This window comes from Aspergillus multicolor, assembly GCF_047715735.1.
Source record: "Aspergillus multicolor strain CBS 133.54 unplaced genomic scaffold BDW74scaffold_2, whole genome shotgun sequence".
Classification (NCBI taxonomy): Eukaryota; Fungi; Ascomycota; class Eurotiomycetes; order Eurotiales; family Aspergillaceae; genus Aspergillus; species Aspergillus multicolor.
The window spans coordinates 1,110,048-1,135,371 of NW_027395953.1; the positions used below are offsets into that span (position 1 = coordinate 1,110,048).

At 51.5% G+C, this 25,324-nt stretch overlaps 7 protein-coding genes across 7 annotated transcripts; 3 read left to right on the forward strand and 4 right to left on the reverse strand.

The window, feature by feature from the left end:
• Positions 1-229: 229 nt before the first annotated feature.
• Positions 230-3,544, reverse strand: BDW74DRAFT_144175 (elongation factor 2). The gene is made up of 5 exons (XM_073722999.1): positions 3,330-3,544; positions 3,234-3,249; positions 3,079-3,136; positions 588-3,022; positions 230-535 (listed from the first exon to the last, which is right to left on the reverse strand). Exons 1-5 carry the CDS (start codon positions 3,335-3,337, stop codon positions 518-520), a joined length of 2,535 nt encoding a protein of 844 aa, XP_073588718.1. The 5' UTR covers positions 3,338-3,544; the 3' UTR covers positions 230-517.
• Positions 3,545-4,526: 982 nt separating this feature from the next.
• BDW74DRAFT_173468 (putative fermentation associated protein (Csf1)) lies at positions 4,527-14,164 on the reverse strand (the record flags this gene model as incomplete). The annotated part of the gene is made up of 3 exons (XM_073727798.1): positions 4,527-13,971; positions 14,026-14,061; positions 14,109-14,164. 3 exons carry the CDS (start codon positions 14,162-14,164, stop codon positions 4,527-4,529), a joined length of 9,537 nt encoding a protein of 3,178 aa, XP_073588719.1.
• A 153-nt stretch (positions 14,165-14,317) lies between these two features.
• Positions 14,318-14,898, forward strand: BDW74DRAFT_144185 (uncharacterized protein). The gene has a single exon (XM_073723000.1). The coding sequence runs from the start codon at positions 14,356-14,358 to the stop codon at positions 14,572-14,574; it is 219 nt and encodes a 72-aa protein (XP_073588720.1). The 5' UTR covers positions 14,318-14,355; the 3' UTR covers positions 14,575-14,898.
• Positions 14,318-16,928, forward strand: BDW74DRAFT_144186 (OSTA/TMEM184 family protein). Its single transcript, XM_073723001.1, has 7 exons — positions 14,318-14,719; positions 14,790-14,807; positions 14,876-14,929; positions 14,982-15,069; positions 15,120-16,133; positions 16,184-16,542; positions 16,598-16,928. The coding sequence occupies exons 1-7, from the start codon at positions 14,601-14,603 to the stop codon at positions 16,767-16,769; spliced, it is 1,824 nt and encodes a 607-aa protein (XP_073588721.1). The 5' UTR covers positions 14,318-14,600; the 3' UTR covers positions 16,770-16,928.
• Positions 16,929-17,585: 657 nt separating this feature from the next.
• On the forward strand, positions 17,586-19,758 carry BDW74DRAFT_46552 (uncharacterized protein). The gene is made up of 2 exons (XM_073732870.1): positions 17,586-17,944; positions 18,012-19,758. The coding sequence occupies exons 1-2, from the start codon at positions 17,821-17,823 to the stop codon at positions 19,568-19,570; spliced, it is 1,683 nt and encodes a 560-aa protein (XP_073588722.1). The 5' UTR covers positions 17,586-17,820; the 3' UTR covers positions 19,571-19,758.
• A 121-nt stretch (positions 19,759-19,879) lies between these two features.
• On the reverse strand, positions 19,880-20,424 carry BDW74DRAFT_46565 (uncharacterized protein). The gene has a single exon (XM_073732873.1). The coding sequence runs from the start codon at positions 20,201-20,203 to the stop codon at positions 19,913-19,915; it is 291 nt and encodes a 96-aa protein (XP_073588723.1). The 5' UTR covers positions 20,204-20,424; the 3' UTR covers positions 19,880-19,912.
• BDW74DRAFT_46588 (KH domain protein) lies at positions 20,425-24,439 on the reverse strand. Its single transcript, XM_073732874.1, has 5 exons — positions 23,374-24,439; positions 23,003-23,284; positions 22,488-22,949; positions 22,114-22,438; positions 20,425-22,064 (listed from the first exon to the last, which is right to left on the reverse strand). The coding sequence occupies exons 1-5, from the start codon at positions 23,899-23,901 to the stop codon at positions 20,647-20,649; spliced, it is 3,015 nt and encodes a 1,004-aa protein (XP_073588724.1). The 5' UTR covers positions 23,902-24,439; the 3' UTR covers positions 20,425-20,646.
• Between the last annotated feature and the right edge of the window lie 885 nt (positions 24,440-25,324).

Here is a 25,324-nt window from a genome sequence, read left to right on the forward strand (position 1 = left end):
AAATAACACAAAAGCATGCAGCAAAAAAGTGAGCTCCTGCGGAACAGACAGAGCTCTGAGATGCGCCAGACCCGAAGCGCCATGCGGGCGTTCACGTGATCTACCTTGACAGGGACCACAGCTTCAAGCTCCGGAACACCAAGACTACCTGAATAAAGCAATTTACACAGGGCAAGTAATCCAGAGTCACAAATAACTACTGTTTGCTACTACTTTAGTGGAAGATAGATGAACATTGAACAATATCATATTTTTCGTGTCCAACTAGAACATATCGTAGCCGTTAACATAACAAAAAGAAAAAGGAAAAGTAGGCCATAGCAAATGCATGAGCACACCGGTTTCTACTGCTCTAGTGTTCCGAAAACCCATACGACATTAAGCTGCATTGCGTTGATTTATTTTTGCGCGGTTGTCTCCCTTTTAGCATTGGCCGGGTATTGCGTTCATCAAGTTCATAAACATAGGATTCTAGCCCAAACAGGCTTGAATCCTAGTACGTTTGTGTAGAACGTTTTTACAGCTTGTCGTAGTACTGAGAAGACGGTTAGTAACTGAGTATTAAGAAGTATAAGGAGGAAACTTACTTCGGTGTAGGGGGGAACAGCCTCCTTGAGACCCTTGCGCTTACGCATCTCGTTGACGACCTGACCAGGCTTGGTAGAGGTGTCAAGAGGAGAACCACCAGGAAGAACAGCCCAGTGGTCGAAGACGGACTGGGGGAAGGCCTGACCACCGGTAGCCTGGCGAAGCTCACCGGGGAAACCGAAGGACTCGTTGACGGGCAGGTAAGCCTTGACGGTGAACAGAGGAGTACCGACACGCTGCTCCTCAGTGTAAACGTGACCACGGCGGCGAGTAAGGACACCGTAGATACCACCCATAGCCTGCTCGGGAACCTGGATCTCGACGTTGAAGATGGGCTCGAGGATACCGGGCTCGGCAAGGAGAGTAGAGGCGTAGAGGACACGACGAGCGGTAGGGATGATCTGACCACCACCACGGTGGATGGCATCAGCGTGAAGGGTAACATCAAGGATGTTGAAGCGGATGGAGCGCATGGGCTCCTCAGCAACAGGACCCTCACGGGTAGCCCACTGGAAACCGGAGACGACGGAGTCCTTGATTTCGTTGAGGTACTGCACGGCCTTGGTCTGGTCAACGAGCAGGTTGGCACCGGTGGTGTCGGGACCGAAACACCAGATCTTACGAGCGTCCGTGACATCCCACTCGTAGTCGTCGGCAAGGACACGGGCACGAGCCTTGAAATCGTCACGGGGGTTGATCTTGCCCTCCTCGATGGCCTTGGAGACCTCCTCACCAAGAGGCTCAGCAACCATGTAAAGACGGTTGTGCTTGTTGGGGGACTTGGACAGAGCAGTCATGGAGGACTTCTCAGTAACGGTCTCACGGTAGGAGACGACGGGGTCGGAGATGCGGAGAGGAACACCGGCGTGGTCCTCCTCAAGATCCTTCAAGCAAATCTCGAGGTGGAGCTCACCAGCACCGGCGACGACGTGCTCACCAGACTCGTTGATCATGGTAAGGACACAGGGGTCGGACTTGGAGAGACGCTTGAGACCTTCGACAAGCTTGGGCAGGTCACCAGCGTTCTTGACCTCAACGGAGCGCTGCACGACGGGGGAGACAGAGAACTTCATGACCTTGAGGTTGTGGGCAGTGTCGGAGGTGGTGAGGGTACCAGACTTGAGCAAGAACTGGTCAACACCGACGAGACCGACGATGTTACCGGCGGGAACATCCTCGATGGGCTCGACGAAACGACCCATCATGAGAATGGTACGCTGGATGGACTTGATGAACAGGTCCTCCTTCTTGCCAGGAGTGTAGTTAGGACCCTGGATGCGGACCTTGAGACCGGACTTGACGGTACCGGCGTAGACACGACCGAAAGCGTAGAAACGACCCTTGTCGGAGGTGGGAACCATCTTGGAGACGTAAAGCATGAGAGGAGCCTTGGGGTCACAGTCACGGATACCAATGCAAGCCTCGTCGTCAGCGGGACCCTCGTACAGAGTCTCGGCACGGTACTTCTGGGCAGTGACGGGGGAAGGAAGGTGGATACAGATCATCTCAAGCATAGCGTCGGCAGCGGGAAGGAACTTGCGCATGATGGTCTTGAGGAGCTGCTTGCCGACGAGGTCCTTCTCGTCGTTCGCGAGCTTAACCTCGATCTTCTCAAGGAGAGCGGGGATCTGGTCCTTCTTGTCGTTGGTGACAAGCTGGAAGATCTTGTAGATGGGGTCAAGGATGAACATGTTGAAAGCACGCTCAACGGGCTTTCCGTCAACCTCGGGCTGGGTCTTGGTCCACTTCTTGGTCTTGGGGTTGAAGTAGTTGTCACCCCACAGACGCTCAAGCATCTTCTTGCGGTCAACACCGAACTTCTTGGCGAACTTGACGGCGAATTGGCGGACAGTGAAAGCCCAACCGTGGAGACCGGAACCGAAAGCAACGGTACCCTTCTCGGGGTAGACCTGGACGTTGCCAAGGGCGGGGTCCTCGTAGGTAGCGATGATGACGTTGACGGACTCAACGGTACGGAGGAAAGACTGGTAGAGGTCCTCCTTCTCGACCTGGAGTTCGAGCAGAGAACGGTCGACCTTGTTGATGATAAGGACGGGCTTGATACGCTCAGTCAGAGCCTGACGGAGCACAGTCTCGGTCTGGACGCAGACACCAGACACACAGTCGACGACGACGAGGGCACCGTCAGTGACACGGAGGGCAGCAGTGACTTCAGAGGAGAAATCAACGTGACCGGGGGAGTCGATCAAGTTGATCAAGAACTCATTACCGTCGACGGCCTGGGGAATCTCCTTGAGATCCTCCTCGTCGGCGAACTTGGCGTACAGAGAGATGGCAGTGGACTTGATAGTGATACCACGCTCCTGCTCATCAGGACGGGTGTCCATGAAACGGGCGTCACCAGCCTTGGCACCAGCAATAATACCGGCACGAGAGACCAGAGAGTCGGAGAGGGTGGACTTTCCGTGATCGACTATCAAACACTCAGTATACAGACCGCTACCATCATAGAGATCATCAAGTACGAACCGTGAGCAATAACCGACATGTTACGGATGTTGGCCTTGCGGTCCATGAGGGAGCGGAGCTAGTTCATTGTTAGTACCATATCATGCTCATCCGCCCGGTCGACCAGAAAATTTTTTATAGCTCCGGATCGCCATCGTATACAGGGAACGGCATACCTCCTCGATAGTGAAGCTGTAGAAGCGCACGTTAGCAACTAAACTCCTTTCATATTCATTGCGATAACCATCTTGATGGTTCGAGATGGGACGTACTTGACCATTTTGGCAGTTTTTTTCTGTTAAAGCCTTAAAAGGCGGGGTTTGTGTGGAAGAGGGGAAAAGAAAAAAGAAAAGAAGAAAGCAAGAACGACACAAAAGATCAGGACCGAGAGCTAGCTCGACCTGAAGATGACCTGGGGATAGTAAAAGAGGCCTATGTGCGCTGCTCCAGAGGAGAGACTGAGGGAAGAGAGAGAGGGTTGAAGAGGGAGGGAGGGAGGGAGAGAGGAGGGGAAGGGAGCAAGCGAGTTCTTTTAGTGGTCGTGGGGCCGGCGGTGGTTGGTTTTTTCCCGAATCCCAATCTGGGATGTGCGTTTTTTCCACCCAATTCCCGCTTGTGCCCCTCTGCTGCCGTTTAACTCCGGTGTCATTGTCATCTTGGTTATGACTTTACGAAACATATGACTCTCCTCTGCAAAGGGACATGGAGCGTTCTGTTGCCACAGCTTGATTTCTCATCTGCTGTTGATGGCTTTCACCTTCGCCGACGGTGTCGGGGTCTACATCAGGAGATCGGGCAGCTAGTGGTCACCGCTAAACTTCATGCTATAGAACTCAGTCGATCCTGACTGAAAATAACTTTCACAGTCAATCGGGACTCTACATAAAACACCAAGAGTCACCTCCCGTGCGATAGCATCTCAATCCATGGGAACCCAGCAGTGAAACTATGGTTGGTAATCAGCTTGTAGACCTCGATCTCGGGGCACACCGCTCAGCAGTTGGAGAATTCCAGCCAATCATGTGTCTGAGTGAAATCAGCAGCTATGATGAATTGCCGTTGCCACTCATGGATACAAATAAGAGAGCGTGCTGCCACCGTTGCTGACTTGGAATTTGAAGCCCTGGTGAGGGGCAATAGTGGGGTAGCCGCTTATTCATCGTCGGAAGCTTTGAAAGCTCTGCAAAATTACAACATTTGATTGGCTAGTATCTCTGAATCAGGATTCAGAATCTCAAAGGAGCTTAGCTTGAGCTCTTTGTGACCCGCCAAGAAGATTTCCGTATCCAGCTTACATTGCTGCTATTAGAGACAGTCTTCTTCGACAGGAGCATAGTAGCTACGGGATCAAGTCGGTATTGCATATAGCTAATAAAAAGCGCACGAATATCACTTGGAACGGGGTATAGTCGTACTGATTATAGTATACAAAAAGATATACAAGAATAACAACAACAATACGAGACAGCTCATGAGGACCACAGTATCTTAGCATAAGCGTCCTCAACCTCCTTGGCCACCTCCAACAAAGTAACAATGATAATCTGATGCGTGACATTAGGGAGCTTATCCCGTTGAAGACCAATCCACTCTAACGGTGGCGTTGCTTCGCCCATATCCCGCAGCTGTGGTGTCTCAATCACCGGCGGCTCCATTGCCACATAGTTGTACTTGGACTGCGGCACATTGACGACCGCAGTGATCTTTTCTTGCTGGTCGCTGTTGTCTCCACCACCTTCTGCATTGAGACCTCCTGTAATGCGAACGGCCGATGGTGGGAGCGGCTTGCCTAATCGCGAGGCCAATGCACGAGAGTGGGCCTCCCACATGTCCCTGATGAAGCTGATGCGGGAGTAGTTCCAGCCAACGTCGACTTTGCCTTCGAAGCTGCTGCGGAAGACATATTCGATCTGATTCGATCCTGGCCCTTGCCACGTTTCCATCTCAGCCACCACTCGGGGGACTTTAAGGATTGTTCCCCCACGGGTTTCGATAACGCGGGTGGCAGTCTCGTTCACGAGAAGCTTCTCGACCGCGACGGGGTCAGACCGGCCGATTGGGGACAGGGCAACACGCAGTTGCCCTAATGTGAGTCCTAGGGCACTATGGATCTTGCCTTTGTCCAGTGTGACATCGAATCGAGCTTGAGCCTCGCGGGCTTCTAGCTTGAAGACGTGGTTGTCAAAGAAGGTGCTTGGAAAAACTCCAAAGTGGACTGCATGGATCGTGACGACGACTCCCGTTTGAAGAGAGATAGGAGCCAGCTCCGATTTCTCTTCAGTCTGCTTGGTCACCTTCTGGGACGATTCAGTTCGATCGGAGAAGACCGAGCCCTTCCTGCGAAGGTACCTTTCAATCTCCCTCAATGACGATTCGTAAGCCGCTTGCTTATCTTGCATAAGCCTCTGCCAGGCCTGGATTAATGCGAGGGATTGCGATGCAGTCAAGGTCGTGCAAAATACTTGTACTTCACCTCCATCCAGGATACTAAACAGCCGCTCGTTCGATTCATCGGTAGAGCCCCCGACATTGTACATCAAGAAGTCAAATGATGCTATATGCGCGATCAAGAACGGTTGGTAGTCAAAAGAGACTTTAACCTGAAGCTGATCGAAGGAAATCGAAGCTTGGATCAAGGGCGTCTTGACTTCGGAGGTAACCTCTGGCCAATTGATAGAGGTGCGGACTTTGATGGTGTGGAACTCGGCCAAGCCACTCAGTCTGCCTGTACTTTCGATTCCGACTGATTTGAGGCCAATGCAAAGAACTTGCTCACGGACCGAGGTCTTCATAGACGAGAGCCATAAATCATCGATCGCGAACTGTGCCTTCCCCAACGTCGACCCCATATCAAGTTGAATCGCGACTTTTTCGATTGCTATGGTCGTGTTCCACGGAAAAGCTGGAGCAGACGCAACTTGCTGGTAGCGTTGCACGATGTAGGCTTGCGTCTCTGCGGGCTGTGCCTCAAACTTTGTGCTCGGATCTGGAGAGTCGTTGGCCGGAACCCAGATCTCACGGAAGAGTAAAAGGTCCTGAACTTGTCTGACGTTGAGCATGACTTGCATTGGGCTCACGCGTAGAGCCACAGAGACTCCCTTCGACTTCCCCAGGTGTCTGTTGTTCATCAATGACATGACGATTGAATTGACTTCAAAGCTTGCAGTCGACTCGTTTGAGTACACATGTTTCACAGACGCTCCAAAATCATTGAACGCTACTGAGAGCGCTAGGAATCGTTCATCCTTGTCAGACTGGACGGTGTTGATTGCAACATAAACACTCTCAAACCCCGCAGTGGCTGCAACTCTAGCGATAGGCTGGCAGCTTAGACTGAACTCCTGCTTGCAGATCAAAAGGCCAACGTTCAATTTGCACCGACCGAGTACCGAGACAGGGTCGCTAGTGTCAAGGGGCGTATCCTGCATAAGTCGCTGTGACTGTAGCATCATGGTGTTAGAAGGCCTTCTGGGTTTCGCTTGCTCACCCATGACTTCCTTCACTGTGGCGGACATCTGCCTGATTAATGGAACAATGCTTGGAAACAGAACATTGCTCGATGCATCTATCTTCAGTTCTGCATTTAGCGTGGAGTCCTCATTGGCGCAATCCTCGAATTGGACCTTCAATGCAACACCAGGCGCACGTAATGTTGCGGTGGATGCCGTATCATCACGCATAAATTGCCCATACTTCGACTCTGACGCTACTTTTGCCTTCAACGTAGTTGTGAGAAGGGTTTGCTGATCTTTGTTCTGTTTTCCTTGCAAGGATACTATGGCACCAGCGAAGTCGACGTCAACAAGCACGGATCGTACACGTTTATTGCCAAACAGAGAGCGTGGCTTTGTATTGTCATCAGACGGTTTCGCCATCGTGATAGAGTTGGCATCGCGAATGGTCTTGACTGCAGAGGCGATTGACTTCTGGATCATGTTCCCAGGAAGTATGAAGTCCGAGGTAGCCCGTATGTCCAGTGATTTTCCCGCTGCCTGGAGCGCCACACGAACGTCTTCGGCGGTCGAAGAGTATGCCACGTTAAACACTAACTCCGGTAGCAAAGCTGAATTCAGCGCCCGTTTTCTCCTATCGCTCGAAATGGGCACCATTTGTAGTTGAACGTTTTCAATGCGGAGTTTGGCAGAGGTCGTTTTCTTGTTCGACAGGTCCACGCGTCTGATTGAGAATACTAAGTCGTTAGGCCTGTGGTCATATGCGTCATGCGAGAATGTGGACATATTCCAAGCGACTTGAATGTTGTTGAGAGCCAGAGAGAATATGGCGCCGAAAAAATCATCATTCTGAGCACTGGCATCGGGTACCTGGACGCTAGGAACATCCGACGCCCTGGGTTTTGCCTGGGAATGGACTCGGTGGCGTAACCTTTTCAGACGCTTTACTTCATGCGAGAGGTCCAAGGTTCTAATCCTTTCTTGAAGATGAGCAGCCACGTCAACAACAAGTGCGGCCGCCTCGGGATAAAGTTCAATGTTGAAGCTCTCACTGGTCAGATGGAAAGATTGTAGAGTCTTTCCATTCTCATCGGTTGTGGATGTGCCTTTGACTTTGGCATCAACCGCAAAGCTGCAGTATGAACGAGCACTGTGACTGCCCTTTTTGCTTAGGTCAAAGCTTATCCTTGAGGTGTCAATTTGGAATTCGGGGTACTCCGTGGGATAACCAGCGTCCAAGCCATTGTTGACTCGCATGCGGATCATTCCCAGGCTGAATCCCATATCAGCCGAGTAGTTCTTGCCGTTCAGGCCAGGCGCTGTCGCATGTATCTTAGTCCCAGCCATCGATGCTCGGGCCCGGTAAAGGAATACCGAGTCGGAATTCTCCTTGGACTTTGATGAGCCGACATCAACGGCAAGAACTTCCTGTGAATGAAGTTTCAAGGACTCCACATTTTGTTTGAGATCACATATAAGATGAGAGAATTCAGGCCTTGTCAGAACACCAAGGAGGCTGCGAACCGCGCTGGCCTCAAGTTCTATCATTTCGATAGTGATGTCGACCTCCATCTCAGTGCGACTAGGCAGCATGTTGGCTACTATTCGACCATTGATCGGGGGGAAACCGAGCTCTGACACAGGCTTCCAATTGCCAGCTTCATTGGAAAGGAATGCATGAGTATTGTGTTTCACGTCAAAATCAACATCGAGTCTTGGCCCAAGCCTGGATATGATGGAGGCTCTCGCTACCTCACCAGAGATAGTGTACGCCAGAGATGGCAGTATACGGAAGCTCAGGCGATAATCATCCAGAAATGTGGCCACCTGAAACTTGTGCTGCGGTGGCTTCTCGTCCAAACCCTTTTCATTAGGTTGGTGTGCTGGCAAGTTCAGCTTCTTGATGAGTTGATTAACGAATTGAATCTCGTCATCTATCACTCTGTCTGCTGTGTGGGCAAGACTTAGTGGATCCTCGTTCAAATCAAACCTCAGTTTTCGGCTCGATACTGCGACCTGCCAATCGTGCTTCACCTCAGCCACCGTTCTCTCAGTAAGGCGAGAGCAATAAATGTGGGGATCGGTAAACTTCCATTGCATCATGGCCTTCGAAAGACTGGAGAGATCTAGCGAGGAGTTTTTGGAGCTAATGAGCAGGCTCGCGCTCGTGCTCTGATGACTCAGGGGCTTTAGGACTATAGAACTTCTGAGGGCTTCGCCGACGAGCGCTAATTTCAGGTTTATGCCATCGACAGCCAGTGTTCCAGAGTCTGTACCGAAGACGAACTGGAACTCCTTCGCTTTTGACTTATTCTCCGGAGTCTCATCTGAAACTGTAGATTCCAGCGTGACTGTGGACATAGCGGTCACGATGCCCTCCAGGAGATCTAAAATCTCCCACCTTAGACGTAGGCTCACAGAGGAGCAGTACGACTGCACAGTGATGAGAGAACTTTGAATGTTTTCGGAGCTATCCGAGTCACTTCGTCGGGGAATGGATGCTACAGCGGTGGACAGATCTCTTACAACAAAATCGCTTCCCCTGGGACCAGGGTCAATGGAAAAGCGGAAAAGCTTGATTGTAGAGGAGAAGCAGGACGGGGATGGTATATCTCCGGAGCTCTCCTCAGGCGAACCCCATATACGTCGCATCACATAGCTTTTCTCAACGTGAGCCAAGTCCCACGCCCGCCATTGATCGAAGCTAGAGAGGACATCGGTTTTTGCATTCGGGAGCAAGGCAATGTCATCGGAAGAGCACTTTGCAGTCAGTTCTTCTTTCTGCTCAATCGAGAGGTTGTTGAAAATGTTCCGGATACGAGAGATGATCTTCCATGAATCATGGTGGCGCAAATGTCCAGAAGCCATTCTAAGCATATAGGAGATGCGCGTCAAGAACGCAGGGTCCGGCATATCTGCTGCAGATTGAGTAAGGCAGTATATCAAGAAGCGCAATCGTTTATGGCGACGCGACGAGATATGCTTAAAGGACGATGTTGCGGAATCAAGCATGGTCGTTGTGCGGCGAACAAGATACGCGAGCTGCTCAACTGACTTGGTCGATGTAGCAGTGTCGAAGGCACGAACCTGCAGGTTCGATTTGCTTTCGGGCGAGGTCACAGTCCAAAAACTGATATCACGCATTACACAATTGACCCCCGATTTCTGTCGATTTTGATCAATCTGACTAGTCTCAACCGAAACAGAAAGACTTTCAGCAGCGGCGTGTGCAGTTAGGGCTTCTTTGATGCCACCGAGAAGATCGCCTTTTTGCCGCTCGACCCTTGTCCTGAATTCCGTGCAAAGGCGAGATAGTTCAACCCTGTACTCATCCTTAAAGTTAGATTCCTCGGTACCAGAAGGTTCTGAGTCGTTGACTAGCTTCATTGAGATCAAAGGAGCTCGAATAGCAAAGCTTGTAGCTTTCCTTGGGCACGGTAACGACTTTTCGTAGGCCATAATATCTGAGATAATGTCCTTCTGCAGCGAGTCGATTATCTGAACCGGGTGCCGCAACTGCAGAGATTCGAGCAATGCGGAGAGTAGAAACAAAAACTTCGGTGTACAGAAACCTCTGACACCCTTATGTAGGTCGACCATAAAGTTAGTGTGTGTTGTACTATCACTCTCAAATGGTGAGATTTGAGGGTCGAACTTCGGCGCCAGAGGCTCTGTCGGAATAACATTGGCGCTGGGCACCTGGCTTGTAGGCAGTCTAGAAGTGTTTATTTTGGTCCGATGAAGAGTAAAATCAGGGACAGCCCACGCGTTTGAGTCAACCCGAGAACCTTGTTGGATGCTCGTTTTCCCATACTTCAGACCATCTCTGACCGGCTCCGGGTATCTTCGTTTTCGGCGGATAGAAGATGACATACTCCGGGTCTCGTTCAAACTACGGGTCCCCTTTCCCAGTCCGCGTCCAATGCTAGAAGCGTCTGAGGGGAGGAGAAAGCTTTTTTGGCTGCTCCCATCCCTTGAATAGGTAGCTGTGGGCAAGCCCTGAAATCCCGAATGCCTTATTAGTGGTTCCGGCATCGTGGGTATGGCAATAGTCGGCCCAGGTGCTACATCCTGACCCGGATACAGTGCATCCGGCTCAAGCTCTTCCGAGTCAAATAGCAGCCACGGTGTGCGTTGTGTCCTCTGGTCGTGAGCTCTGATATGATCTTGTTGAAGTTTCCGACTTTCCACAATATCACTCCTTCGCTGAACCATTTTAAGCTTGATAGATGTCTGAAGCAGAGCAAGTGGAAGGACTCCCTGGGGAATCATGCTAGGCTTTTGGAGGAAGGCACAGTCGACGGCAGCAATGGACATTTCCGGTACCAGAAGACTCATACGCTTCGAGAACCTATGATTAGCCCAGTCGTTGAACTTGGTCGTGATTGTCGCTGACTTTAATACGAGAGCATTGTCGTCCAGAAGGACAAAGATGTGCACTGCAGCAACTCGGGCCCGCAAAAACGTCACATCGTGAAGAGCAACGGGGAAAAGTGGTGGAAGGGCATTTTCTTCGTTATCAAAAGAGAAATCGAAGCTCTGCAAAGCACTGGCCAAGGAAGCCAGGAATTTAGGGGAGCACTCGCCAATGATTCTCCCAATATCAAAATCCCAATTGCAAACGTAAGTTGGCTCTGTGGGGGGCAAACCAAAAATGCGGTGTCCGTAGATAGAGGCACCATCTATAAACAGCTGAGTATCAGAAGTTGCGGAACCTTCTTTCATCCAGGGAGTTTCCAAAGCAGCTTTCAGAGGAGCAAGTGAGAATTGCATGTCCATGTAGTAGTTGGTAAACCGTAAATCGATTTCGAGGCAAGGTGCAGTAAGCTGGACATAACTATGGTCATCATAAAGAGTCTCTGGGAGTAGGACACACGGGTAGTCGACAGTGACGCGCAATACGACGTCTAGGTCATTGGTTTTCTTGTTCGGGTTGATTTCACTGTGCGCTGCGGACGGATCCCCCGAGTATGCGAACTCTTGATATTCCTCGAGTGTTTTGAAGTGTATTTCCTCGCCGAAGTAATTTTCCTTCACAGTCATGAAGGACTTGATGAGGAAACCGAACATGTACAGCCTCGGAGAGATGCCATGTAGATTGAGTGATAGAGTATCAGTCAGCTCGGGCGAGGTAGAGAGAAAGTAGCTGTAGGAGCCATCAATGGTCAAAGTTTTCAAGGTAGCTGTAGTTTTGTTCTTTAAGAACGTATGCAGCGTGTCCCACATTGGAGCAACAAAGTCTATTTCAGAATCCTGTAGGGTGACACTGAAGTCCACCGCGTTCTGCTCAGCTCGGTACTTGTTCAGCGGGATGACGGTATGCGAAGTTAGCCTATTGCTCTTGACCACAATTAAACGGTTGTCACTGAGATTAGTAGGGTCGCTGACGATGTTCGAGTCATTGACATTAGCATAGAGCTGTATATTTGTAAAAGACATACGCAAACGATAGACGAAAGGCACGAATGTATAGTAATCAGATGCGGGCCCAGAGCCCCAATCCGTGATCAAGTCGGTCAGAAGAAAGATATGGTCCCGCAATAAAAACAGTTCCATATCCTGATTCTCAACGTCAAAGTTCCATGTACGGAGCGTTTTCCAGGAGAGCGGCACTGAGAGGTCACAAGTAATGAGCTGCCGGGGACAGTTCCATAGCAGAGCATGGTTTACACTTGACGACATTTTCGAACCACGAAGGTCAAGGTCAAGTTGACTGGCGAAACCTGACTTCCCAGCCACAATGTCCATAGTATAGTTCATGGTCGAATTACCAGCAATGCGGAGGGAGAACCATCCGAAAGGACGCATATCGGGGCCAGCATTACCTTTGTCGCCTTCTGAAGCACGGCTCTGTTTCCTGCGTTGTTGCTTTTTCAACTTGGACGCACCGCGGACCGCATCACCACGACCCTTCCACTGCCAATCCTTCGACGGCTCTCGCGTTGGGATACGGAGAATGGTCTCTTGGTCGAACTCGACTCTGAACCTGAATGCCAAACTTTGTCTTAATTCTCCGGGGCGCAAAGGTGCTGCCGGCTGGGAATTTCGGTAGGCGTTCGGAAAGAAGATATTTTGCAGGCCGATGCGTTCCCTGTCAGCCCAAGGCCCGTAGTTTATCATTCCGCCAGCGACTTTGACATCAATTCCCCATTCCGGAGCAGGCGCGCCGTTGATGTCGGGGGCTCTCGACGGGAGGTTTCCGCCTGCTGCGGAATGCGCCCTAACAACACCTGGAATATCCCAAAAGTATACGACAGTCATGCAAGGGCTATCCAAGATTGTAGAGAACCGGCCATATTCTATAGCATCCCATTCAGAGTGATCATCTTGAAAGCCTTGGTCTAGATAGCGGGAAAGGCCAATCCAGCGTGTATCTTGGTTGGCATCAACTGTAGGGCGAGGGCCTGGGCCGGCGCGCTTGTCGGTCATATGAAATGATTCGACCGAGGTCTGAAAGTACGGTATGAGATCACGGACACTGTGCCAAACCCTGCGCTTCTGGAACTGGTAATTGAAGATGGTATCTCTCTTCCTCTTCGCCGCAGACTTTTCATCCCGCGTTGTGCTTAGTCTTTTTGCAGCAGCTAGTTGTGCCTGTTTATAATCGGGGTTGGGCCTCATCTGCACGATGGGGTGTTCGAATTTGAAGCTAAACACTTGCCGATAAAGGTCTAACGAACTCGCAGCGCAACAAGCCTCGATTAGACCAGTCGCTGAATCAAACGTTGTAGTCAAAACCGACCTTGTATTTTCATTCCCCATTACTATAGCACCCTTGTCACATTCAAGTCTTAGCGGCAAGAGCTGTAACAGGCTTGACAGATTGTCCCCTATCTCCCGCTCAACATTTGTATCTCGCCGAGAAGAGCCCGCGTCCATGTCAGTCCCATCATGGACAGTGCTGCCATCAGCGGTATGGGTCTGTCCAAGCGATGACTCGTTTGAAAATGGTGCGGCAGCCCGGTCTCCCTTCAAACTGGCGTCTAGTGATGCGTTCTCAGAGTCAGGCGATGAGTTGGGGGCTGCCGGGTTGAATCCAGAGAGAATGCTATCATAGGCCGGCGTCCGATTATATATAAACCATTCCAGTCCATAGAACTTGACCGTGATGCGACAAGGAAGGACGGACGGGCAGTCGACGCCGCCTGTTTCCCCAATGCTGCCGCTCTCGCTCCCGCCATCCTCGGTGTCATCCGGCTTTCGAGACTTAAAGCGCGAGAAGTCCGTGCGCCTTACCGCATGCTTCCAGAAGTTCCAGGTGACGAACCCTCCATGTATAAAGATTGTCTCGTTCACGCCATGATATCGGATGCCTTTAAAGAAGATCCGCCCTCCAAGTAGCGATATTTGGAGCGCGTTTATGTCAACATATGCGCGGTAGTAATGCCATGTGTAGGCTCGTATCCCGTATGATAATAGGGCGGCAAAGAGGCGATTGAAGTAGAGTAGGAAAAACAGGACGCTTGGAAAGCTTCGCATTAGCCAGGTACTCTAGTAGGGGACTATGAAAACTTACAGAATGCACGAGACAATGATCTGAAGAAGAAAGAACCTGGAGAACTCTCAGCACAGTACAGACAGCGGCAGCAAAGTTCCTACCAGTTGAACCTTGGGTCTGGGGTCAAAGCCAAGGTCGTGAAGGATGAAGCGGACATTTCGCGATATCCGTAGAGCGGCCGATAGCCTTCAACATGGCGGCCGGAGTCAGATTGCGTCCCTCGAGGCGACCAAAGGTAAGCCTGAGATGCTTGCCTCCATGAGTATCAATCTAGACCCCAAGCATAACATGAAAAGGAGTGTTCCTGGAATAATAAGCCATCAGTGGTCACCGCGATGGGGAGGAGAGATGGAGAAGGTCCGAAGGCGGTGGGGAAGAAGGAGCTCTAGACTGGACCGGCGTCACGTCGAGAGTGATGCCTGGAGCCTGCCCAGCTGCTCACTCTGGCTATGCGATTTCTGTCTGATCAGATCTCGAAGTCAAGCTAACCCATTCTTTTACACACGCCTGAGTGCGGCTTCTCTCTCCGCGCCCCAAATTATCCGCCATGCTTTGATTGAGCTGTGATCAGCGTACGCGGCCGAGCACCGCGAATGATCATGGCAACAGAGATAACAATCGCGTCGTCTGGCGGGACAGGCTCAAGCTTAGCTCGAGCTGCAGTAATAGTTGCCGGTGTCTCATCACTGGTTGCCACATTGCTCTCTTTTGTGTACGAAACAGTTCTCCCCGCTCCCGCGAATGCTACTAGAGCTATACTAACGGCATATCTTCCCTCTTAGGTCTATATGGCTTCAGACGTACGCCACACGATATTTTAGGCATCTGCCTAACTTGCCCTTTTATTTGTGCTGATTAGGTGGTCCAGGAAAAACTACCGCAAGCCGCTCCTCCAACGATATGTCGTTCGCATACTGTTAATGTTAGTCTTGGATATCGCGTGCCCGCCACCTGTGCTCTGCTTATCGTGACAGGGTCCCAATATACGCGGCGTCTTCTTGGGCAAGCATAGTATCACTGAAGGCGTCACTATGGCTGGCTCCCATCCGTGACGTATATGAGGTATTTCCAAGTTGGACGTATGATCCTACCGTTGTTGACCGCATCCGCAGGCTTTCACGATCTACACATTCTTCCAACTACTCATCAACTTTCTCGGCGGCGAAAGAGCTGTAATTATTATGATGCACGGCCGTCCGCCTGTACAACATGCCTGGCCACTGAATCACTTTCTGTCTAAAGTCGATATCTCTGACCCATATACCTTCCTCACCGTGAAGCGGGGCATCTTGCAATATACATGGCTGAAGCCGGTTCTTGCCATCGTTTCGATCATAATGAAAGCAACAGACACCTACAAAGAAGGTTACTTGGGCTTATCTTCCGGCTACCTTTGGACAGGGATCCTGTACAATATTAGCGTTACCATTAGTCTTTACTCGCTGGCGTTGTTTTGGGTTTGTCTTCATCATGATCTGGCACCTTTTCGTCCGGTTCCCAAGTTCCTCTGTGTCAAGCTTATTATATTTGCTTCTTACTGGCAAGGGTTTTTCCTTTCAATCCTGCAATGGCTCGGGGCCCTACCTAATGCCACAGGGGATTATACACCGGACAACCTTGCAGCTGCCATCCAAGACAGTTTGACCTGTTTCGAGATGCCTATGTTTGCGGTTGCTCATTGGTATGCGTTCTCCTGGCACGATTATGCGGATTTGAACATCTCGGCCGCTCGCCTACCGGTGAAGTACGCTCTTCGTGATGCGCTCGGGGCGAAAGACCTGATTGAGGACACCAAAATCACTCTGCGCGGCGAAAACTACGCCTACAGGCTTTTCGACTCAGGGGACCACATCATCCCTCATGCGGAATCAGATTCGCGGGTGAAACGAGTGATGCACGGTATGCGGTACGAGCGGGGTGGGAAGGCGAAATACTGGCTGCCTCAGCCGGGTGAGGTGAACAGTCGAACCCCCTTGCTTGGGGGCTCCGACGGTAGCAGTAGCAGTCGACGCGGCAGCACTCTCGACCGGTATCGCTCGCACAGTGCGTCCGAAGAGACCACCTTGGACGATGCTGACGAGAAGCTCTTCTCCCAGGCCCGGGAGCTTGAATTCGGCGATTTCAACGTAAGTTCATCGTTAATAAACCAAAGACAACTCACACTGAAACGAATTAGTATCCGGTTATCACTGCCAATCTTGTTCCCAGGGACCAACGACTGGCCAGTCCCGCTCCCTCGCGCTCGACGACGCAGCCAGCATTAGTCAAGAAGGCGAGAAAAAGCAGAAAATCTCATGCATCGAGCAGCGGACGTAGAGCCAGCGAAGGTCGTGCCTCGAGGAGCTCACTGCCAGAACGATCTGAAAACTCAAAACCTCAACGAAAGGGTACCGACTCGCCAAAATCACAAGGCTCTCACCGCAGTCAGTTGGTGGATCTTGTGGTAGAAGATCGAGAGGCAGAAGAGGAGGAGCGGGAGCACATTCAGCGAGCATTTGGCTCAGTGGCGGTCGAGGACGAGCCCAAGCACTTTCAGTACGTAGTGCAATCCAATTTAACATAGTGTGACTGTTGCTGACTTGCGCTACAGAAGACCGTCCGGCGATCCAGTTGATGAACGGGCCGCCAACGATGCAGGAGGAAACACTAAAGTCTCAGACGAGCGGGCTAAGCTGCAAGAACTGGATGATCAAGATGCGAGTCCCAAAACACCTGCGTGGGACTACAGAGATCTGGAAGACGACAATGTCTGGAGTAGATAGCGCAGGGGACTTGACGCACATGGATGGATGACTCGTTTTCTTTCTCTTCACTCCTTTGTTACATACTTATTGGTTTCCGTTTGGCCTTAGTTTTGACTGTATTTGAAGCGCTCTGTGTAGACTAGGTAGTATTGCGAAGAACCAACATGATGACTGTCAGTCATGCAAGGGTCCAAGACTCCAACCCCTCCCGTCTTCCGTCTTCCATCTTGCCCCTCTCCATCCCCCAATTTTCCTTTATCAATCCCTGTCCCTCATTCATCCGCTCTGCAGTCTGCATCGAAAAGAAATTTGTTTTCTTCTTCAACTCCAGGGTCCATTCATGCAGCAGAACGAGGCCCAGTTGGCCAACGATCAGCGTCCTACAAGGCTCGTTTGCCAATCCCCGCGAGTCAAGCAATAGAATCCCACCGTTACGCGCCCGCCACAATGCAGCTTCATTTAGCTCCAGGTGATCTGGCAGAGCCAATGTGACATCTCCACAGTCGCCCGACGAATGGAATCCATGCTCTGCACACTCGCGGGTCAATGGTTCGACAAGCTGGCCGAGGAGGGCTGGCATGCAGCATGATGACTGGCCTGCAACAAAGCTCTGGCTGGACGACACCTACTCCCAACCTTATCGGAGTAAGAGGGTGCCTGGGCAGCGGGAGGCCATGGTTCGATGGATGCCCACGTTGCATGGCTGATGTTGGCCAGACTCGAGCTCCTCCTCCCTTTGTCCAACTGGGTGAAGCAGGTGCCTCTGGAACGGATGCCCTGATTCATTTCCCGTCGATTATTTCTGTTTCTGCTGCCGCCGCTCTAGTCTATCTACTGCTGCACGCCCTCTTGAGCTTTTCTGAGTTTCGATGACTTGATGTCTGCGTAGGTTGATTCCTCGCTGGTCTTTCCTTCCCATACCGCTACTTTTTGAGTTTTTACGGTCTTGCTCATAGACTCCTTCCGTTGTCTTCTTTTGCTCTGTCATTCTTTCCACGCCCCAAGGTCCCTGGAGTATTCCCCGCTTCATTGAAAAGGAATGGACCGCCAGCTCTAAGCTCTGGTAGCGATGCAGAGGGCAATTGAGCAAGCAGGGTTCGGATTCACTGGATGGGTCACATCCTGCTTGTTCTGCCTCGACTCAAGTGGCGATGATGAGCGCGCCCGCCATCAGCAAGCCATGGAGCAGAGAGGTATGCACCCACACTCATCCAGCCCGGCGCTTATCAAAGACACCGACTGATATCTTCCCCTCATTAGGCGCTGAGCGAGAGATGCAAATATGCCACTCCCAACCACACCTCGTCCCTCCCATGAAGCTCGTCGTCTATGACGACCTCCCCAACCCAGGTCCACCACCCCGCGCATCATCATTTCCTTCCTGGGTTATGGACGAAGGCAGGAATTTCGCTTCTCGAGCTTCGCGAGCTTCCAGCCGGGCAAGCATGTCATTCAGACGCAAGTCAACAGTTCCCGTGAGGATCAGCGCACCAACAGACTTCAGAGTGGTAGCCGGAACAAGTACAACAATGCTTACCCGCTCGCTCACAACAGTCCCAGTTCATAGGGGCTACCGACCTCTGGAGCTGAGTTTCCAGAGCCCGTCGAACAAGCTCCCTGAGCTTCCCCGCTTCAGTGACTTCGATTTCGGCCTGGATAACGATCAACCCCAGGCAGCAGCTGTATCTCGGCCACCGAAAGCCTACTCGGTCATGACGGAGTTCTCCTATCAGGCCCGTCCCCGCACGGTCATTTCTCATGCCCACCGACCTTCATCTTCATTCAATCTACCTCGGAAGCCAGTAGGATCCGGTTCCCGTCGGTCTTCACTTGCAACTGTTGAATTTCTCATGGAAAGACAAGCCCCAGGCCCTAGTCCTATGAGCAGTCCCTTGATCCCGCACTTCTCCCTTCGCTTCTCTAACGCCTCGCCGTCAATAGCCACTGGCCTGGCTGCCAGCGCGTTCCCTTCTCCTTCCCCCACCACCTGGCCGGATCCAGTCGTGGGCGTGAGCAGGCCCCCTCTTTCAAACCATGCTCCTCTCCAAACATCACATCCACACGATGCCACCGCATTCGCATCAGTCACACAGAGAACCACCAATCTTGCGAATACACAGACCGTTACTCAGACTCAGGCCCAGGCCCAGAGCAAAGCCCTGCCACCCGTCCCGTCGAGAGACTCCTACGAGCCTCCAGCAACCTCAATGAATGTGGGAGTGTACACTGAAGCTGAACACCGCCCCTTCGCACCATCCATGGTCACACTATCCAACGTATCTCGCCCTCCATCTCGCTCCAGCCGCGTTACGCAATGGCTCCTCCAACAAACAACAGCCACACCACCCAGGACCCCAACATCTACAGCTACAATGACCGTCCCTGTCGTCCCTTCCACATCGTCCTCCTCGCGCAAGCCAAGCCTAAGCCTAAGCGACAAACTGTCCATGCGCATCCGCTCTCGCACCCTAAGCGGATCGACTCTCGCGCCGTCCACCCCAACTATACCTGCCCCTGTACCAGTTGGGTTCAAGATCAACGGCACTACAACCGGAATCTCAACGCCGCCTGTTTCACACACAACTTCCGCACAGACCAGATCGTCAACGCTTGATTCCCGCGTCGACAAAGACTACGAGATGCCATACCCATACGCATCCGCAAATCCCTATCCTCGCCAAATTCAATCAAGCCTGCACCCGACAATCCACGAGACCCGGCGGCGTAATGACCAGAACTACGAATTTCACACCCATCTCTACGACCACGACGTTGAGCACCACCGGCACTCGCCCACCGCCATCGGCGTTGCGTTCTAAGATCATGAAGCCTGTACCTTCCCATCTATAATGATTTCCCCCGGCGTCGGCGTAATGGATGAGTTGATTTACCTTGTAGCTAGCTCGTTGATGCACCCTGCCTATCCAACCACCTGAATACACCCCTTCGCCTATCTCGGTGTCTAGTGTAATGAATGTTGATCTAGTTTCCTATATATATGTATATACCCTACCTAATAAGCCGACCAATCCGCTTCGCTCCAAGGGTCATAGTTTGTACGCTCCGCTTATAAGTATCCTAATAGCAGATCTGTAAAGCATAGCCGTACCAATCTACCTGAAGACCCCACGACAGAGAAAAGACTTCTCACAAATATCTCTTTATTCCTCCTCAATTCTAACCCTACCAGCTACTAACTCGAACGTTGAGGAAAACCAACAAACAAACAAGCTACCTACAAAAGTGTACTTAGAGGTATATAAAGCTCGAAACTCGAAAGAGAACGTAGGCAAGCGATCCAAAAAAAAAAAAAAAAGACAAGAGGGGAGAGACAAAAAAAGCAAGTTGGTATAATAATGACTCAGCGCAAAGCAACATAGGGTAAGAGAGCTGGAACGTAAACTATGTAAATGAACACCGCCAATATACTCCATCGTTTCAGTTGGTATCATAGCTGTAGATAGATAGATAGGTATTGTTCTTTTAACAAAAACTGGCCGGCTGGGTAACTTGAGCTAGGGGTGTCAAGGCAGCATAGCACAGGAGCCATGATCAAATGTCCGACCAAGGGTGATAATCAAACAGACTGGGTCCTGGAAAGGGTCATAGGGTACTCCGTAGTGCCCTCACAATCCAAGTCAGGTCAAGTCCCAGCCGACCGTTGTTCACTCCGCGATTTTCTTTCAGCGCCATGCTTATAGATAGCAGAGCACATACAACTCAACTCTCCTTGGTATCAAAAAAAAAAAAAAAAATGAAGACGATCAAAGACATCAAACACAAAAATCCGAAAGCAACAATTCGCTCGTAACATTAACGATAGCAAAAGGATATTGACAACAAAATTGAAACTGAAATTTCTCTTGGGGTATACTGCTGCAAATTGACATTGATTTTAACGCGGTGGCCCAATAGGGGCCGGGTATCCAGAAGTAGAATTGGAAGTGCTAGGACGACCACTATCAAAAGAAGCCCGGAGGTCATGCTTGGGAGTCATGTCCCCCGGCGCGGTACCGAATGGAAATTTCGTGTCAAAGCGCGCGGGCCAGCCATTGCTGCTGCTGTGGCTGTGGGAACTCCCAAGGACGGGGAGGTCGTCCTCGGGGAGGTTCACGCCAGAATCATTCCACGGGTTGCGGTAGCCGCTATCCCGGGACTCCATAGAAACCAGAGACGCCTTCGAGGCATTGCTGGAGGCGTGCTTGAAGAATGAGGCGGGGGAGGCAGAATGGTTCTTGCGGCCGATGAACGAGGAGAATGAGGAGATGCTGCCAGGCTTCCGGAGTCGCTCGAAGATCGACCCACGTTCACTGGTCTCGTCAGTGAAACTAGGGCGAGTGGGAGAGTCCGTCACGATTGGAGTAGGAGCATGCTGCAACAGCTTCGAGTCAAAAAACGGCAGGGATTCCTCGAAAGAATCGGACTTGGGTCGTGGGATGGCCCCTTTAACCGTGGTGGCGTCGAGACCATGGGCGACAAGTCGGGAGATCAAGAAATCGATTGCGTCTTTCAGACCACCAGCGTTGTTGCGCGTGTACCCGAGTACGACACGGTCATCAGGAGGGAACGAAGGCGAATCCGAGCCATTCTCAGAAGCCGGTGGTGCGTCCTGAACATCCACAGTGGTGTCAACCTCATACTGGTCCTTGAGTTTGGCACAGACGTCCTCGCGGAAGTCTGCGCCCTTGAAGAACTCTCGCAGCTCGGGAGAGGTTTGGAACAGCAGCTCATGGCTTTCGGGAACCATTCCCAGCAAGGCATCGACGGCCTGAGGAACCTGGTACTCGGGACCAGAAATAGTGACGACGTCGCTTGCAAGTTCGGTGCTGGGGAACTCGATCTTGCAGTTCCACTTCTTCTCGAGTTCATCGATCTCCGTCATACGGGCAAGAAGTTCACGGTGGTACAGTCGGTTGATCACAACACGCTCGGAAACGTACTCAGCATCGACCTTCTCGACCATGTCCATGATCTCTTGTTTGACGAGGTCAAGGCTCTGCGCATTTCGTGCAGGAGTCCGGCAGATGACATTGTCGACCTTGATGTCATCATCATCTTTGCCCATGCCGCCGCGGTCCATAGCATTGGAGAACTTGACGAAGACAGAGTACTTTTTCATGATGCGCTGAATGTGCTGACCACCGATACCAATAATCCTTTTGTGGTACTGATCTGGAACGTGGAATGAGATCGAGGCCGGCATTTCCTGTTCGACAAGATCGAGACCGCTCTTGGTCGACTCGAACTGGTTTCCACAGACGTCGATATAGAAGTTGTACTCGTTGAAACCATCGAAGATGATTTGGACGTTGCCTGCCACTGTCAGTGATTTTGAATTTCCAGTATTTATAGAAGTACTCACTTTGACCCATGATCTTGTTGATCTTTCCGTTCTTCTTGCCACTGACAAACTCCTTGTGCTCATTCGCCAACTCGATCTTCACACGCATCTGATACTGACTGCGCTGGACGAAAGGAATCTGGTTGATGACCATCATGGCAGCCTTGACAGCGTCGTCCGATCCGTTGATGGTAAAGTTCAGGTTATCGAAGCTGACCTCAGCGCCAGAGTTGGTACAGATATCGGAAAGCATCGTTCGGACCTCCGCATGAGAAGGGGTTCGTGCTGCACCCGGGGTAGGGTCAGGTACAAGAATCCACCATGAGGCACTGTAGAATTGACCAGCCTGATGAACCATTAGTTGCGTCTACGGAGTACTTTGCTTGGGGTCGTACCAATGCCATGATTTCCCTAACAGTGCGCTCGACGTGCAGCACATCCGTTCCTTGAATACGAACGATACCGCGCTGGCTGCCTAGTTGGGGGAAGAGAACGTAGGAGCCATTCATCTCCATAACCTTTCGAACCTTGTCCAAACGATCGAGCAAGATGTTGTCGATCTTATTCGAGTTGACCACGACATCCTTGACATAGACCTTCACGGCCATAACCAGCTCATGGAGCTTCTGCTTAGCCCGAGCAATTTGTTCCTGAGTCTCTCCCGTGATGTAAACTTCGTCCTCACTGCGGCGGTGGGCGCCCGGCGGAATATAGCCGAAGATGCGCGGGAACGGAGGAGGAAAGTAGATGGCGGTGCCAGTAGCGGCCTCGATGAGCTTGATATTCTTGCGAGTTCGACCGCAGACCAGGGTATGCGTGGTAAGGTCCAGCTTGACGGCATCCACGTGACGTTTGAGCTTTGTTCAATTAGCACAATCATTAACCCAGACATAGAAAAAGCAAAACGCACAATTTGATCGATCATGATCAGAACTCTGGTCTTGGCATGTTCCGTGCTCTCCATGTCTCCATAGATGCAAACCCGGAAACGTTGGTCCAATCCATTGTCGGAGGCATATCCGTACGATGAAATAACAGCACTATCCGTATCGCGAAGCTTGGGGGTAAGCAGGAAGATATCCGTGCCAGTGTAGGCGGCCAGGGTGTCCAAGTGCTCCAAAACAGGCGGCCTAACTTCCTTGGTCTGGTTGTCCGTAATCAGATGTGTATCAACGTCGACGGTCGCACATCGCTGCATAGTGAAACAATTAGTGAGACATGACTCAGAACTCGAGGCACCGTGAGCGGGCAACGAAAAAAGACCCGAGTATATGTACGTACCAGCAAAATAGGCGTATCATTCATGATCTTGGCTCGCATTTTTCGCACCGTCTCTCCGTCACCGGTAATACAGACGTTGGTAGCTAATCCCTGTGGTCGGCGTTGTAGAGATGGGACGGTTTTGGGCTCCGACGAGCTGATGAGTGCCTCGACCCTCCCATTGCTGCTTTCCGTGATTTGCCGGCAGAGATTCCGTAGCGACTCCACGTTGTTGGTATGGACGGGCAGCTGGTGAATGGGTGTGCCATCCGGGGTGCCCTCGGGAAAAGACCATCGCTGGAGGGCGTTGGGGCTTGCGTGCAGTACGTCATCCACGTCTGGACCGGCGAGCGTCGAAGAAAACGGCACATTGAAGGAGAGGTTAACGGTAGGGTCGATACCGGTCGGCGGGGTCATCGGGGGTGCGCCATGAGGTCGTCGCAGGGAGTGAGAAGCCATCTCCGCGTGAGGGCGCGACATACCGAAGGTCGGTGTCATTCGTTCCCAACCATGACGGGCTTGGCCCGTAAAATTGGTGATCTTGTGCATAATCAGAACAAGATTGAATCGAATCTCTAACCCCTTGAACGAATCGAGGGGAGAGAGACGATGGGAGTCAGGCGGAGAATATGGCGGGCGTCGGAGGGAGGGAAGCGAGGAAGAGAGAAAACGGGAGGATAAAGTGGTTTTCTCAGGGCCTGCGTGCGCCGTTCTCGACAGGGATGAAGATGGAAGAGGAATGGGCGCGCAGGAGAGTGGGTTGGGATGGGAATGGGCGGAATGAATTCAGCAACCTAAAACGGGTATCGAGGGATAGTGGGCAGAAAGAGGAATGGAGGTAGAAAAAAGAAAGAAAAGGAGAGCAGGAAAAGAAACAGAGGTGAGGAGGAAGGAAGAAAGGATAAGAAGAAGTAAAGCCGGCAGGGGAGGGAGGACAGTGGTGGGATGGGAGAGAGAGGTTGGCGAGGTGTGAAGGTGAAGAAGAGTAAGAGTCTACCAGCGAGGGCGAGCGAGGACGAGAGCCCGAGTAGAGTGGGAGAGCAGATCGAGACGGATCGAGATGGAGGAAAATCAACGGCTGAATCCAGCAAGGTCTGGTCTGAGTCTGACCACCACAACGGTCAACAACGGCAACGGTCACCTGAAGGTACTTTCTTCAGCTTTAACAGGCGTTTACTTTGCAGTCTTGATTTGAGTCTTTCTATGTGCTCAGAGCCGTGTTCTCTTTGCTTCTTATGTCGCGGGAACTGCGGATGTCTCAACCCACTGCATGTTACGCATATCACATCACCCAACCAAAGTACGACTAAGAGGGCGACTGTGACTCTTGCCTTTGATAATAACCTTCCGCTTTAGCATCAGACACGAGTGTCTACCTTACAATGGCTTTGCGTGCCTTTCGAGAGATCAGGCCCCCAAAAACAAGGGATGTAGGAGGTCAAGACAGGGCTGAGCTTGGCCGAGGCTGAAGCTGGGCAGGATGTTCCTGGAATCTGCATCCAAGTTATTGCTCCGACATCCAGTTGGAATAAGAACTTCCCCTCAGCAACGGCACAACAACGGAATGGAGGATCCCATGAGCTCCAACCCAACTCAAGCATCCTGACCCTCGTCATGATCGCAATCAGGTTCAGCACGGTCCACCGGTGATTCCATTTCGAGAACAAGCGAGGGAAACAGGTCACGTGCGCTTGTAGAGCCCGGTCTGGACTCGGAATCATCAACAGCTGTCTGACTGCGGCCGGCCCAGGGTTCACTGAGGACACAGTATGCTTATTTCCAGCAAACATGTCCAGCCTATCTACAAACTTGCAGAGAACTATTGTCTTGTGAGCTCTGCTAGCTAGACAACCCATCAAGGTTCGTTGGTATGACAGAGTGGATCAACCCTTTGACCCGGTGATGATCAGATCAACGCTGGTCAAGTTGGCAACAGAGGAGAAAACAGCCAGACTCCGGAGTATTTAAGCTT

What these genes read in the sequence shown, in the direction of transcription:
- BDW74DRAFT_144186 (XM_073723001.1), top strand. Translation starts at nt 14,601, where the DNA reads ATGATCATGGCAACAGAGATAACAATCGCGTCGTCTGGCGGGACAGGC. An exon ending in TTGAATTCGGCGATTTCAAC is followed by an intron (nt 16,134 to 16,183) that starts GTAAGTTCATCG and finishes GAAACGAATTAG; the next exon opens with TATCCGGTTATCACTGCCAA. An exon ending in GACGAGCCCAAGCACTTTCA is followed by an intron (nt 16,543 to 16,597) that starts GTACGTAGTGCA and finishes CTTGCGCTACAG; the next exon opens with AAGACCGTCCGGCGATCCAG.
- BDW74DRAFT_144175 (XM_073722999.1), bottom strand. An exon ending in CATGTCGGTTATTGCTCACG is followed by an intron (nt 3,023 to 3,078) that starts GTTCGTACTTGA and finishes AGTGTTTGATAG; the next exon opens with TCGATCACGGAAAGTCCACC.
- BDW74DRAFT_46565 (XM_073732873.1), bottom strand. Translation starts at nt 20,203, where the DNA reads ATGATACCAACTGAAACGATGGAGTATATTGGCGGTGTTCATTTACAT.
- BDW74DRAFT_46588 (XM_073732874.1), bottom strand. Translation starts at nt 23,901, where the DNA reads ATGCACAAGATCACCAATTTTACGGGCCAAGCCCGTCATGGTTGGGAA. An exon ending in ATGATACGCCTATTTTGCTG is followed by an intron (nt 23,285 to 23,373) that starts GTACGTACATAT and finishes TTCACTATGCAG; the next exon opens with CGATGTGCGACCGTCGACGT. An exon ending in CAACAAGATCATGGGTCAAA is followed by an intron (nt 22,065 to 22,113) that starts GTGAGTACTTCT and finishes TGACAGTGGCAG; the next exon opens with GCAACGTCCAAATCATCTTC.
- BDW74DRAFT_46552 (XM_073732870.1), top strand. Translation starts at nt 17,821, where the DNA reads ATGCAGAGGGCAATTGAGCAAGCAGGGTTCGGATTCACTGGATGGGTC. An exon ending in GCAAGCCATGGAGCAGAGAG is followed by an intron (nt 17,945 to 18,011) that starts GTATGCACCCAC and finishes TCCCCTCATTAG; the next exon opens with GCGCTGAGCGAGAGATGCAA.
- BDW74DRAFT_144185 (XM_073723000.1), top strand. Translation starts at nt 14,356, where the DNA reads ATGGAGAAGGTCCGAAGGCGGTGGGGAAGAAGGAGCTCTAGACTGGAC.